The 13,420-nt window shown below is 41.2% G+C and overlaps 1 protein-coding gene across 1 annotated transcript; it reads right to left on the reverse strand.

Moving 5' to 3' along the window:
- Positions 1–61: 61 nt before the first annotated feature.
- On the reverse strand, positions 62–13,003 carry tnfrsf11a (tumor necrosis factor receptor superfamily, member 11a, NFKB activator). The gene is made up of 10 exons (XM_005912058.2): positions 12,662–13,003; positions 8,825–8,900; positions 8,296–8,421; positions 7,070–7,216; positions 6,892–6,973; positions 6,429–6,496; positions 6,158–6,277; positions 5,953–6,002; positions 4,814–5,738; positions 62–2,082 (listed from the first exon to the last, which is right to left on the reverse strand). The coding sequence occupies exons 1-10, from the start codon at positions 12,734–12,736 to the stop codon at positions 1,799–1,801; spliced, it is 1,953 nt and encodes a 650-aa protein (XP_005912120.1). The 5' UTR covers positions 12,737–13,003; the 3' UTR covers positions 62–1,798.
- Positions 13,004–13,420: the final 417 nt, after the last annotated feature.

The raw sequence follows: 13,420 nt of genomic DNA on the forward strand, positions 1-13,420 counted from the left end.
AATAGGAAAGTTGACCAAGAGTAACCACAGAATGCAGGATGGCAGCCATCCGTGAAAAAAATTAGATGCAAAACATTTAATTTCGATCAAAATAGTCTTTCAGTAATTCATTGCAATAGAATTTGATTTATATGTACATTTTTTGTTTGTTTGTTTTTTGCAAAGCTGCATACATATGGCAGGGCTATAAATTAACAGTTCATTGAAACTCCTGTGTGCGCTTCGCTGTTAATGGCACCACTCGACTTCACAAAATCCACACAATAAATCAATTGACAGCATATTCATTCGTCTTTGAGAAACAGATGAAATATATACACACACTGATCACATCTGAAACTTCTGAAATACACACAAACAATCTGCCTCGTAAAATCTTTCTTTTTTTTCCTTTTTTTTTTTTTTTTTTTTAAACAAAACCGTTATTATTAACAAGCATCGGAAGGCCTGGGCATTAAAATCGAATAAAAGAAATCACTAATAGAATAGCTTATCAAATGCATAGCATTTTGTTTCGAAGACAAAAACTGCACTTGTGTTGCAGTAGGGAGAAAATAAAGTCTTCAAACAAGCATCGTACCAAAACTGGACGTGTCTCTTAAAAAATAAACAGATCCTGCAGGCAAGAAAGAAGAATTCACTCATTGATATGTTTAAAATTCTGTCCAGCCAGATCTTATTGTGGCTTGCATATTCAAAGTTCTATGATACAACAACTAAAACGCATGTTCCACACGGTGGATATTCCGTTACGCAAGTATCAAAATCATCCAGACTTACAAAAGTTAAAAACTAAGAGCTTACAGATGTTACCTAAAGCAAGTAATCAATAGAAATGTGTGGGACATTAAATATTTTGTAACTTCTTTGTATCGAGACCAAGCTGTAAGTTCAATGCAACGATAAAAATATTATGCACCTGCAGTATGAACTCTACTTCCACATCCATTTCACAACAAAATTCCCCATCACTGTCTGGAATGGAGGGAGTTTCCATTTGAAAAGGCCTGCGGTTTTTTTTTTTTTTTTTTCTGGGAATAGATTCCCGTGGCAAGATTCAGTGACTAATGTCTGAAATAGGCCAGGTTATAGATGGTTCGTTAGTAAGACAACTGTGGAGACACAGAGTCAGATTCCCAAAAGACTGATCTCCCAGTTATCTGACTGATCACTTTAAAATGACTTTACACCATCCTTTCCTTGTTTTTATCTGGAAAACAGACATGACAAGACACATTTGTTTTTCATTATTACTATAACTTATTTGATGTACACCTCTTAGCCATAACACTAAACCCACCATTCTGCCAAAAAAAAAAAAAAAAAAAAAACCTCTGCTGTGCATGCACATGAGCCCACTGAGGGTGTCCTGTGGTGTCTGGCCAGTGGGTCCTTTGGGTCCTGTGCGCCTCTGCAGATCAGGCTTGTTCTTGCTAACTCAGCAGATGTTTGATTGGACTGCCATGTGTTATGCCAAGTTGTCGAGCAGTTTTTTTGTTGTGACAGGACACTCTGTCCCGTTGGAGAGAATTCTGTTGTCAGGGGATGCCGTTGCCATGGAGGGATGTGACTGATCTTTAACGATGTTTAGGTGGGTGGTATGAGTCAATGGAAGAGGACCCAAGATTTCCCAGCAGAACATTGCATTGTAACAATATAATCAACATGATTCATTTCAGCTGACAGCAGTTTTAATGTTGTGGCTGATTGGTGTAATCAAAAGATAACATAGGCACCCGGACTATGGCGATGATCTCTGAAGTGACATAAAACATAAAGCAAAGCCACCGGCCGCTTTTCACTTTCCCAGTGATTGCTCCTCCATCGCTTCCTGGACTGGCAGTGTTTCATCTTGCAAAGTACAGTGGGAAATGTAGTCCCCTTGTGATCTCAAGCTGGTCTGAAAAAACGGAGCAGTCTCAGTGGCTTCTTCCTGGACAGGGTTGCCGAAGCCATCATCCCGCTCCACCTCGTCGCTGCCGTGAGACGTCTGGCTGACGCAGACAACAATGACGTCACCGCTAAAGTTCATCACTTGACCGCTGGAGATGAAGGTGGTGTTGTGGTTCCCAGACACCTGACCTAAATAGAAAAGTAACACAGAGGAGGCGTAAATGGTTAGGAAGCTATTTATAGACAATGTCTGAGAAAATCTTTAGTTTCACGTGAAAATCATAAACACTGTATCCCCAGACTGGTATAGAAAATGCCGATGCAATAACAACCTATTGTGAAATTCAACGAGATGTGTTGCTATAATTGTAGGGTTGTGTAGGACTTTCATTTTTCCTGTACAAACAGGCTTCCAGAGCCCTATTTCATGACACAAGTGAAGAAGGGACTAACTGTTGGCTAACCTCATGTGACAAATGGACAGTGGGTGTAATGACTTTGCAGGATGACCACAAAAAGGCAACGGCTACAGAGACCGCCATATCATATCCTTCTCGACATAGCTCCGTCAGTATCCAGCACTTCTAACTAAGTGAAACTCAAGACCACTAAAGGGAAGCAATTTGTCACAGGTTTTGGGGTTTTAAGGATTCAACTGAACAATTTTTTATTTAAATGTGCCGCTCCATCCACGAACATCTCAGTGTCTAATCTCCATCCTACAGTTGCTTTCCTGCCAAACACAAACTTGCATCAATACCCTTTGTGCCAGTGCCTGTATATTGTTCACCTACAGAGTTAAACCAGCAGGTGAATTAGGAAATAAACAGTTTTGTTTTGTAAATCGCATTACACCGCATCAAACCTCTGGTTCCTATTTTCTCCAGCCTCCTGTCTGACTTTCCAGGCGACAGAGGAGGCCAAACCTCCATGACTCACAGCTTATGTTCCATCTGTTCACACATATGCACACGCACACACATACAGTAAATGTAAGAAAATGCACTAACAGGCATTTTCACACCTACACATACACGTATGCGCTCAAAAGCACATGCAGCCAAAGGCAAACGCTACCACAGACTCTCAAAATGTGTGTGTCTCTGTTTCAGTATCCAATCGCATTTCCCGGAATACCAGTCTGAGAGGGCAAGCTTGAAAATATGCCATTTCACCACAGCTCTGAAAACAATGCTCTGAGGAATCTGCTTGGGTCTTCTGTTTATCCTCTCTCAGTACCACGTTGATCTTTTTGGATACCCAAAAACTGCGCTGACAGGGGTAAAACTGACTTGTGCATATTCTCTATCAGAATCTGCCAATTTTTCATGGATAGGTGTCAGCTTAAGTCTTTGATTGTCAGACTAAATGTGGGTCATTAGCCCTATTGAGCTGACGCTCAACAAAGGCAGCCCCAAAATTGCCCTGAGCCGGTCAGTAGCTAATAAATAAAACTAATGTGCACTGGGACGGCTACTGTGGGTGAGACAAGGGAAACCTCTGAACCTTGCCTAACCTTTAAATAGTATAGGCGGGAAGCCCTTGTAACAATTTTCATTACTGCATGATGGGAAACTGTGTTCACTTCAAGCCAGCAGATGTGTAATTAAAGTAACCAGTCATCAGTGGGGGGAAAAAAAAAAAAAAAAAAAAAAAAAAAGGCTTCACAAGTTGGTGTGTGTGTGTTTTTGTTGGGTTTGCGAGGTTATAAAAGCATTACTCAAGCTGAGCACATCTTGGTTCAATTAAAGCTGTGGTCACTTTGCGCAACCCTATGGAACTCTGGGTAAACAGGAGTTTTGTACTGTAGATGGCATACTCGACACTGGTGCACACATACACAAAGAGCAGTGTTTGTTAAGAGTGCGGTTCTGGTGGCTCACTAGCACATCACACACACACACACACACACACACACACACACACATATCTTTTTCCTGCTCCCTGTGTGGCCCCGCCAAAATCCAGGCTCAGATTATCAATACTGGCTTTAATAAAAGCTATTTCTTGGAAACAATCACACAAACGCCATATTTTTACGCTGAGACCAATCCTCTGTCTATTCTGTGTTCGGCTAATAACGTTTGAGCTCGAGCTGACCACCGTCTCTATCAGACTGCTCAGATATTACTGCTTTTATAACTAACCATAACCACTAGGAGCTCGAGGCACAGAGAATAAATGTTTCCCGTAGATTTTTCTCTTTGGCACAACCATAAGGTCTGTGTGAGAACAATGCATGCTCAACCCCGTGACTGTAAAACTTTCCATTAAAACCAATCTAAATTTCATTCTGTTATTCTTGGTGGCTAGTCCCACCTATGCTGTGGAAAGAGAACACTGCTATGTGGTGTATCCAATCATGTATGGGTATGACCCTGTGGCAACACAATGGCGACTGCCTACACAAACAGCGAACACAGAAATCCACCTGGCAAACACAACTGTGGTCCTGCAAACTTTGTAATGAGCCATTATCCCCATAACGCACAACCACTGTGTTTTTAGTTTTTATTGACGCTGCTGAGCGGTCACAGCAAAAAAATAGCCAGGAAATAGCCAGCTCCAAATCAGCTTTTCATTACCCCAAGAGGAGTAAAAATAGATTTGTGACTGTGCGACTCAACTGCTTGGGGAAAAAAAGTATATAATATAATATAATATAATATAATATAATATAATATAATATAATATAATATAATATAATATAATATAATATAATAGACAAAAGTGTACATTAATTTTAAAAGCCATAATTCTGTCCTGTCAACACTTGATGATTACTATTAAGTTACTATTATTACTTAATATTTTACCTCCCCCACTAGTTTGGAGCTAGTACCTTATCACTTCTTTTTTTCCTTATCATTAACTTTTTTTTTGGGCTTCTCATATGATCAGTTTTTGAAATTTCATGTACCTGAGGTAAGATTTGGATCAGCCAGCTGACTCTGAAGGCTCTCTGGTGAGCACTCCAATTCTGACTCCTGTGATGAGAGCTTGTTGTCTCTGCTGTCCCCACAGGGAACTCCCTGGTCTTGCTCTGGGGCTGTGGCCTCAGGGGGCTTGTCCATGTAGAGCTCTCCAACAGATGGGGATGGCAACAAGGGGGTGACCGAGGTCATCGCAGAGGTCGTGCTGTGTTCTGTTGATGTGGAGTCTGTGCTCATCAGTCTGTACAACCCCTCCCATTTTGTTGGCGATCTCTCTTTCAGGTGAAATTTGAACTCCGGCGACATCTGGGACAATGGCAGGTAGAGTTCAGGAAGCGGACTGGTTGACTGGACGGCGGTGGAGGTGTGGAGGAGAGGAGGAGAAAGAGAAACAAGCGGTGCGACACCCGACTGACTCGTGGACACTTTCTTGAGATTTCCATCTTTAGCCTCTTTCCCACTTCCACCTCCATCCCTCTCTCCATCTAGCCCTCCACATGAACACGATCCCGGTGTTCCAGGGCTGACAGCCTGGCTACAGTCCTCATTCTCCCCTACTTCCAGGGGCTCATGGACAGGAATGACACACATGCAAGAACCTGTCAAAAGCCGGGACACGCTCACGACCTCTTCTTCTTCCGACACCTCTTCTGGTTCTCCAGATCTTTTGCTCTGATCCTCCATTGGTGTTTTCCTCTCAGTCCCTCCTTCCTCTGTCATCTCTTTTATGAAGGGCAGCGAGACCTTTACATCAGGAACAGAGATGGGCAAGGTGCACGAGGGGTTGTCAGCGGGGCTGGAGGGTGCTTGGTCGATAAGTTTGGTCACCTCACATGGCGTGCATTTTGAGGCACCAGAACCACCTCCTATTCCTCCTCCTGCTCCGCTGTGGTAAAGAGGAGCCAGTGTCTCCTAGAGTGAAGAAAACGATAAAAGAAGAGTTGTAAATTATTGCAAGTATGCACGTAAGATGATGTTAGATATATACAGGCTCTTTGCTTCAATGGAAAAAAAAAATTGTCACAAACAATAGAAAAAGTAGATGAAACAGCTTGCAACAAGTTTAGTTTCTATATGTATTCGGTTTTGTTTGAGGTTTTTTATTCTAACAGAAATTCCACCTTACCTGTTGTATCCGGGTCCTCTTCAGATTCTGGACACAGGATCGCAGATTTACTGAGAAATGAAACAACAAGATGTAAGTACTGAAAAAAATGCAGGAAAAAAATGACAGTATTTATGAAAGTTCACGTTTTTGTGCCAACGTCTACATGTATGTGAAAGCAGTCGTACAGGCAGAAGAGAAAGGTTCATAGAGGATTTCGACCTACCAGAGAGTAACTTCATTTTGTCCTTGTAGCAGAAGAGAAGCAGAATGAGGGGACACAGAATGATAATGATTGACAGGACTGAAACCATCACCCAGAAGGACATAGGAATGACCGGGTCACCTGTAAGACAGACAATTATTGAGCTTGCTTTTAGTCTACTGTTTTTTCCCTCTCCACATTTAGTGTGACATTTAAGCCTCCAATTAACAGAAACGATTTTGTCACATGGAGAAATATGACATTGTATATGTCCGTGTCTTTCCAAACTCACGTGGTCCACACCCTGCATCGGCTTCAGCACTGCCTTGCTTGATCTCCTTGCTGCCATCAGCCTTGCAACTGGGAAAGAGGAAGAAGAAGAGGAATATTTAGACAATGAGAATGTAGTTCGTTTTTTGGTTTTTTTAGTTCTCCCTTCTACTCCACAATTTCCTACCAACGTGCTCAACTCGCAGTTCTGCAAAGATAACACCAGAAAGGCAGATGGATAGAGAGGAAAACAAAATTCTTTCTCTCTCCACCGTCATCATCATCGCCGATGATCTGTCAGGTCTGGCTGGCAGTGGAAGCTGATGTCTGCTCCAGCCAGGGTTCCAGAGGAAGTGGTGAATATATTACTCATAACCACTGCTGGCTGCCGGTAGGGATGGCTGCCCAACTGCATTTTCCCTTTACAATATGTCAAAAGATTCCAGGCTAAAAACACGTGTGTGCACGTGTGTGTAAGCGCTTACTTTGTCCACGGTTTGCACGGTTCGTCATCGTCCTTATCAGAGAAGAATCCTTTTGGACACGGCTCACACACCTTCCTCTGATCTATAATTAACAACACAAATCGTAATCTCGGATTTACAACTCGTTTGTAGGGACTTGTTATAAATGGGGGATGTTCTGCGTTGTGGACTTTCTCACCATGCTTTGTCTCAAGTCCCTGTCCGGGTCGGCAGGTGGGTATCTTCTCACAGAACTCACAGTTGATGGGGTAACACTGGAAGCCTTCAACACAGCGACATGGCTCCTCTTCTATCGAGTTTTCATTATTTCTCATAAAACCCAATCCTGTAGATTTAAAAGAAAAAGACAAAGGTACAAATGAAGTGAATGATTAAGTGTGTTAAATGCAAATTCCCACTCCACAGCTCAATACAAAGGAAAAATAATTCCATGATCTGAGCATTCTTGGCTACCACAACCCCGTTTGTATGAATATGGAGGTGTTGTGTAAAGAGTAAACAAAAAACTGAAGTGAAAATCATTTATTTGATTGAAAATAGCACACAAATAATGTATAAAAGTATGGAAAAGGTGGAAAATGTATTTATTGTGTTTCAAAAAACATTCGGAGAGGAGGGCAAGGAGATGTCTGTACACAAGCTTGTAAAAAAACAAAAAACAAAGGAGTCAGTGGATGGGCTCAGAAGCACTTCCAAACATCACTGTCAGTAAACACAGGAGAGGGTGATATCTCTACAAAGGCCATATTAAAGTTGAATGATAAAAGTTTTTGCCCTTTTTGGAGGAAGGCCTTCATTATTTCAGCAGGACAATACCAAACGACATGGGGGGAAAAAATCTGACCTACTGAAAATATCTGACCCATTATTAAATGAGGCAAACAAAGACCTTAACTGCTGAACAGCTTAAAACTTTATTGAGAATGAATTCAGCAAAAACGTTCAGATTTTTTTCACCAATATGCTCCCCGAGTCCCCAAAGACATATGGGGAGTTTTAAAAAGATGAGGCGATCCAACGTGGCAGTAAACCGTCTCAATCTCAACTTTTTAGAAATGGGACGGTGGCAAATGGTCTGCACTTCGTTAATGTTTACACAGCTTCATGATTTTTTGGGAAAGGGGTTGCAAAAGAGAAACTAAAACATTAAAAACATGAGTATAAAATTAAATACTGTTGACTGGAGAGTATTCTTTTATGGTGTAGCTGTGACTGTAGAGTATGTTTGGAAAGGTTGTTTGATCTTTGTCATTCAAGTAACCAGAGATTGCCAAATTAATAAGCAAAACGTTTTATAATTAATTAATTAACTTTTTAGAATTGAAATGAATGGTATTTGTCACAAGTAAGAAGTGAAAAATGGATTTAAATGTATGGAATTGATAAATAAGTGAAGGTACTCACTCTGATCACAAAACTTCTGCTTAAGACAGCGATAGGCATTGTTCAAGCTGGGTTGATATTCTCCGTAACTGCATTTACGACATATAGTCTGAGCGGTATCAGTGCAGTCTTTAAACACATAATAGCCTAGTGGCAAAAAGAAGAGACAGTGGGTGTTAGGCAGAGGATTTAAGAACCCAGCATACATAATTACAATAACACAGAAAAGCCTAATTAAATAGAAGAAAACAAAAGAGAGACTGATAAAACTGGAGCTCCCTTCTTCTTTTTAAGCAGTTGATATATTTAGCAGTTTAAGTGTGTGTGTGTGTATCACGCATTTGTGGAAACACACGCACATGTCTGTGCCACTTTAAGCCAAAAAGATCTGCTTTTAAACATCCTTCCTCTTTTACTTTAGAATATTTGTGAATGGAAAGCTATTTTTACTTTATGCTGACTCCACAGAGGAAACCAGATATGCATCCACTATCTGCGTGTGTGTGTGTGTGTGTGTCGGTGTGTGTGTGTGTGTGTGTGTGTTAGTTACCTGGTTGACACTTGTTGCAGCATTTGGAGTCTTTTGGGTATTGTGTTTCTTTACATTGAGGTCTGGAATCTGCGTTCTGTAATTAATGAAGACAAAAGATAAGTTTGTAACAGTTAGTAAGAGGTATAATGTTTGAGTCAGGACCAGGATGGTAAAAACATTTTCAAGACGTGCCCAGAAATTCTTTCCATGCTCTCAGAACACCTGAGCGCAGCTCTGAAGCCTCCAGACCGGGAAAAACAAAGTCCACAAGTACACAACAGGGAAGTAACAGGAGTTATAGAATATCCATTCTGGCTGACTTTGAATAATTAATCACTTGCAAATATTTTCCCAGCCATCAGTGCTGTGCTGTAAAATAAAAAAACCAAAAAACAAATCTTGTGCAGTTGTTACACTAGATTTCTAAAGGCCTTCTGCTCTAAAAAACCACTATGCAAAGTTTCCTGATGTCACGCAGCTAAACACAGCTCTCGTTAGAAAGCATGGAAACAAACTATGAAACATCTTTGCATCTCTTCACAAACAATAAACGCTTTATTGAAAAGGTTACTTACTGTACTGACCTTCCAGCCGCTCTAAATTAAGGGCTGGAGAAGTCCTGGCCACACTGCTGAATTGGACGGTTTGGCTGTTATAACAGAAATGATGCCAAAACCACAGTGTCTATATATAAATGTAGAAAAATAAAACCTATAGGCCTGCTTTGACTCCGACCTTGAATTGACTGCCAACATTTTGCCATTCAGTCTAAGCTTCATCTTCCTTACTACTAAATACTGTAATTTGTACTGTAATTGAATTGCTGGTGTTGCAGAGGTTCAGAAAAGCTTCCCCGAAGTTTTCCTTTGGGAAGCATATTCACAATTTCTTTTTGTTCATTTGATTTTTAATGGAAAAATCCCTGAGCTTACCCCAGCAGTTCAAGTATACAATACTGGACTCAACACTGTTTTCACACCCTTCTCATCCTCCCCTGTCTTCTTTCTCACACCTCTGATTAGACTGTGTCAGTCTTTCCAACTTCAGACCACGACAGCGCAGCATGAACACTCTCAAGCTTTTAATTACCTCCACTCAGACTCACACATCAGCCAATCTTTGTTTTATAATCTAACCAGAGGGATAATCATACACAGTGCTCATAGCTCAGACCGCAGCACTAATGGACACCATATGCTGCAGGAGACAGAAGTGACAGAAGTAGGAAAGATTCCCATGCTATTAAAAGGTTTGAGTATAGATAGATAGGTAGATATGGCTTTTAATATGCACAGCTGGACCAGAGCGCACAGGAAGCCAAAGGAATGCCGGGAATTGTGTTTTTGTTACCGCCACATCTAAACATTGGGTCTGAGTTACGTGAAACAATGTGTTTTGATTCACTAAATATATAATGGATGCAAAAGAAAAACAAGTGACCCACCCTATATGATTATAGGTTAACATAATGGTAAACATAGCACATCCGACCTCAGAGCTAACTTGATGTGCTGCATGTACTCAGATATGAAGTTGTAGAATTGCTTGAAAGAGAAGATGTAGGGAAGTGGAAAGTATATGGATGGACAGAGCGGGCAGGACTTGGTGAAGCTTAAGAACAAAGAGGTATTAAGAGTTCCAGCCCTTCAGCGACATGTCACAACTGCCCCCTAGCTGGTTTCCGAGCTGTTTTGTTTAACTTACAGAAACATTCACCGCCGTGTGTGACCCTGTCAAATGCAGAGCGCATTCCATAAGCTTTCAGCGGACAAGGGAATTTGCATAACGGCCACAGCAGCAACAGGCTCAAAGCCAAGAGAAGCACACTGCACCTCATAGGCCTCTAGGGGTTTTACTGGTTCACGATAAGATGCTGTAAAAGCATATTGCACAACAACTGTATCTTTGTATAATGTTTGCACCTGTGATTAGTTTTTTTCTTAACAGCCATAAAAGCAAATCCCCTTAATGCCACCTGCATAAATCAAGACCTGATATCTCATCCCTTTGATTATAACTCTTCAAAACAGAAAAAAGAAGGGACTAAGTTGTCTTAAAAATTCATTTACAAGTAACAGAAGAAAAAAAAACCCACAAAGAACGGCTGTTAAATTGGTGGAAATTGTTGACAGTCAATGATGTGTGAATAGAAAAAAAAAATGCATATAATAGAAACACAACCCAAAAATCAAGGAAGAGCAGGTGCTGCAAAAAGTTAAAAGAATATGTGCTAATTGCTTTAATGAAACCTGATCCAGAGCTCATAGGCAGTGCACTGCTTTTTAAACCGGAGGTAGTCATAAATCTGATCTGGTACTTGATGGATGGAACTTGAAGAGGTAAATAATTACTGGTCAAATATTCAATGAAAAAAGTCAGGGAAGAGGCAGCAAGATGTTGCTAATAGATAACAGGACAACACGAGTGCATACAAGCAGGGATGAATGCATGACTGACTTGAAAATCTGGCAAATAAAAAGTTCAGGAGCCTTGTTTGTGGGCAGGCGAGCAATAAACCCAACAAAGCACAGTTCTTCATGATATATTGACTTTTAAGCTCTGAACATCTTGAAGCAATTGTGCATTGCTCAATGTCACAAAGACAGTTTGAAATGAACTCGGAATGTATTGGATGAAGTGGTTGCAAACCAAGAAAAAGAAGGGGAATTCTTTGGGAATAGTGTGAGTCAGTAATGGCAAGACCATGGTGAGAACAAACCAAAGCCAAGGGTTTGCAATGTCACCTTAAAACGTAGTTGAAAAATATTCCATCCCTCCTATCCAGACAACTGTCTGTATCACGTGTTTGCTTTCTATTGCCACTGCTGCTGGTAAAACTTTGACTTATTTCATAGACTTTTTGGGGGAAAGGAACAACTATATATTTCTTTTGCGCAATTGCCTCCCTGGATCACTGCATTGACAAGTAAAATGCCCCCACAAGCATTTTCTCTTGCAACACACCTCAGGAAAGAAGAGCGTGCGTTCCAGTCAAAGTTATGCCAATGCTGGCTTACGGTAATGCAGGCACACAAGCAATGATAGATCACTGGTGCCCAACAGTCCCACCACTTCAACCACATCTCATAAACTTCTCCACCTGGACAGCGTTAGCTGGTTGGACTAAACAACGGCGTGGACAACAACATGCCATCGACTATATTCACTCTCCCCTTCAAATTAACTGTGGCAGTGTATCAGCTGCGACATTAGGTCATTTTTAATCTCTGTAAATCTACTTAATAGGGTTTTTTTTAGTATGTGCTTCTTAGGTATATTACGAACTACGATAAAAAAGGAAACCACAAAAAAAATGTTTGTAAAAGTTGGTCGCGATATACAAAATAGAGATCCTGCTGTGGCCCCTGCACCACCTTTTTAAACCTCGCCTCTGACTGACCCAATGAGGCTCCTGATGAGCAACTTGGACGTGGAAAGAATACTTGGTGGAGGGAGAAGAACGTCCAGTTGCCAGCGGCTTTTCTGTGGTCAGAGCAGGGGAGAAGTGGCTTCGGCCCAAATACAGCTGTTTCTAGTCAGTGTCTGTGCGTAAAAAAAAACACTGTTCCCCAAATTTCCCTCGTCCCTCATCTGACCAGCTCATGCAAATCCTGGTGTGTTGACACATACTCGGGTTTACTGTTACATATCTTTTGCCTAAAACAACTGAACAACTGTTAATCTCAGCACTTTTGCATTAACTTTCTCATTTAAAGGGACCCCGATAACCCAAGGGAAGCAGTAAACAAGAGACCTACAGGCTTCAAAGGTGACCGTCAACTCATTTGATATCAACCTCTTAGCTAATTAATGGGGTAAATGTTTATCATTAATAGTGGGGAAAACGCGTTTTACCTGTGCGTAAAAGGTGACAAGGACACACGTAATCCAGCCGCGGAAAATCCAGCTTGTAGAAAAGTTTAATCTCATCTCTACTGATTTACAAAGACGACTTCTGAGGCAAACCTTTCTTTATTAGCCAATAAACAAAGATCCGATCCCCGGACTCTTTAAATGTCCTCACTGCAAATCAATTCTTCTTGAGTGCGTAAATGTGGTTGAACCTCCAAACATCTCACAGGACATCGCGCCTTCATTCCCGATTAGACAGCTTCAGTTCCCATCTGCCCTCTCATCTTCCTTCTGCTTTTCACCCACGCGTAGTGAAGGGAGCTGCAATGCAACAGCTTGTAAAAAATGAGTGACTTACCGAGAGTGGACTCCTCCCACGTTCATACGCAAAGAACGGTTCCACGCCTCCATCGCAGCCCTCCCGATCAAGCCGGAGAAATTATGTGTGTGACATTTAGTGCGCCCGACTATGAACCACCCCTTATTTCTCAGGTGGATAGATTTATTTAAACATGTGCAAACCAAAATCTACATTCAGTGCCGGCAAAAACAGAGTTTGTAGAAATCTAACGAGCTCGAAAATCAATATTTGGTATGACCAGCTTTATTCTTCAACACAGCCTGAACTCTCATAGACAAGCCTTCTTCTGACGTCTTTAGGCAATCTTCCGGATTAGTTCTCCAGGCTTCATGAAGGACATTCAGAGCTCTTCTTTGTATGTTGGCTGCCTTTTGTTTCTTTGCTGCTTCAATGATCCATGA

This window comes from Haplochromis burtoni, unplaced genomic scaffold (assembly GCF_018398535.1).
Source record: "Haplochromis burtoni strain Fernald_Lab_line unplaced genomic scaffold, NCSU_Asbu1 Contig_1, whole genome shotgun sequence".
Lineage (NCBI taxonomy): Eukaryota > Metazoa > Chordata > Actinopteri > Cichliformes > Cichlidae > Haplochromis > Haplochromis burtoni.

Excerpts from the sequence above, each read along its gene's own strand:
- tnfrsf11a (XM_005912058.2), bottom strand. The coding sequence starts at position 12,736 with ATGAGATTAAACTTTTCTACAAGCTGGATTTTCCGCGGCTGGATTACG. Across the intron at positions 6,278-6,428 it reads CGATGCAGGGTGTGGACCAC|GTGACCCGGTCATTCCTATG; the intron begins GTGAGTTTGGAA and ends TCTGTCTTACAG. Across the intron at positions 5,739-5,952 it reads AGAGGACCCGGATACAACAG|GAGACACTGGCTCCTCTTTA; the intron begins GTAAGGTGGAAT and ends TCTTCACTCTAG.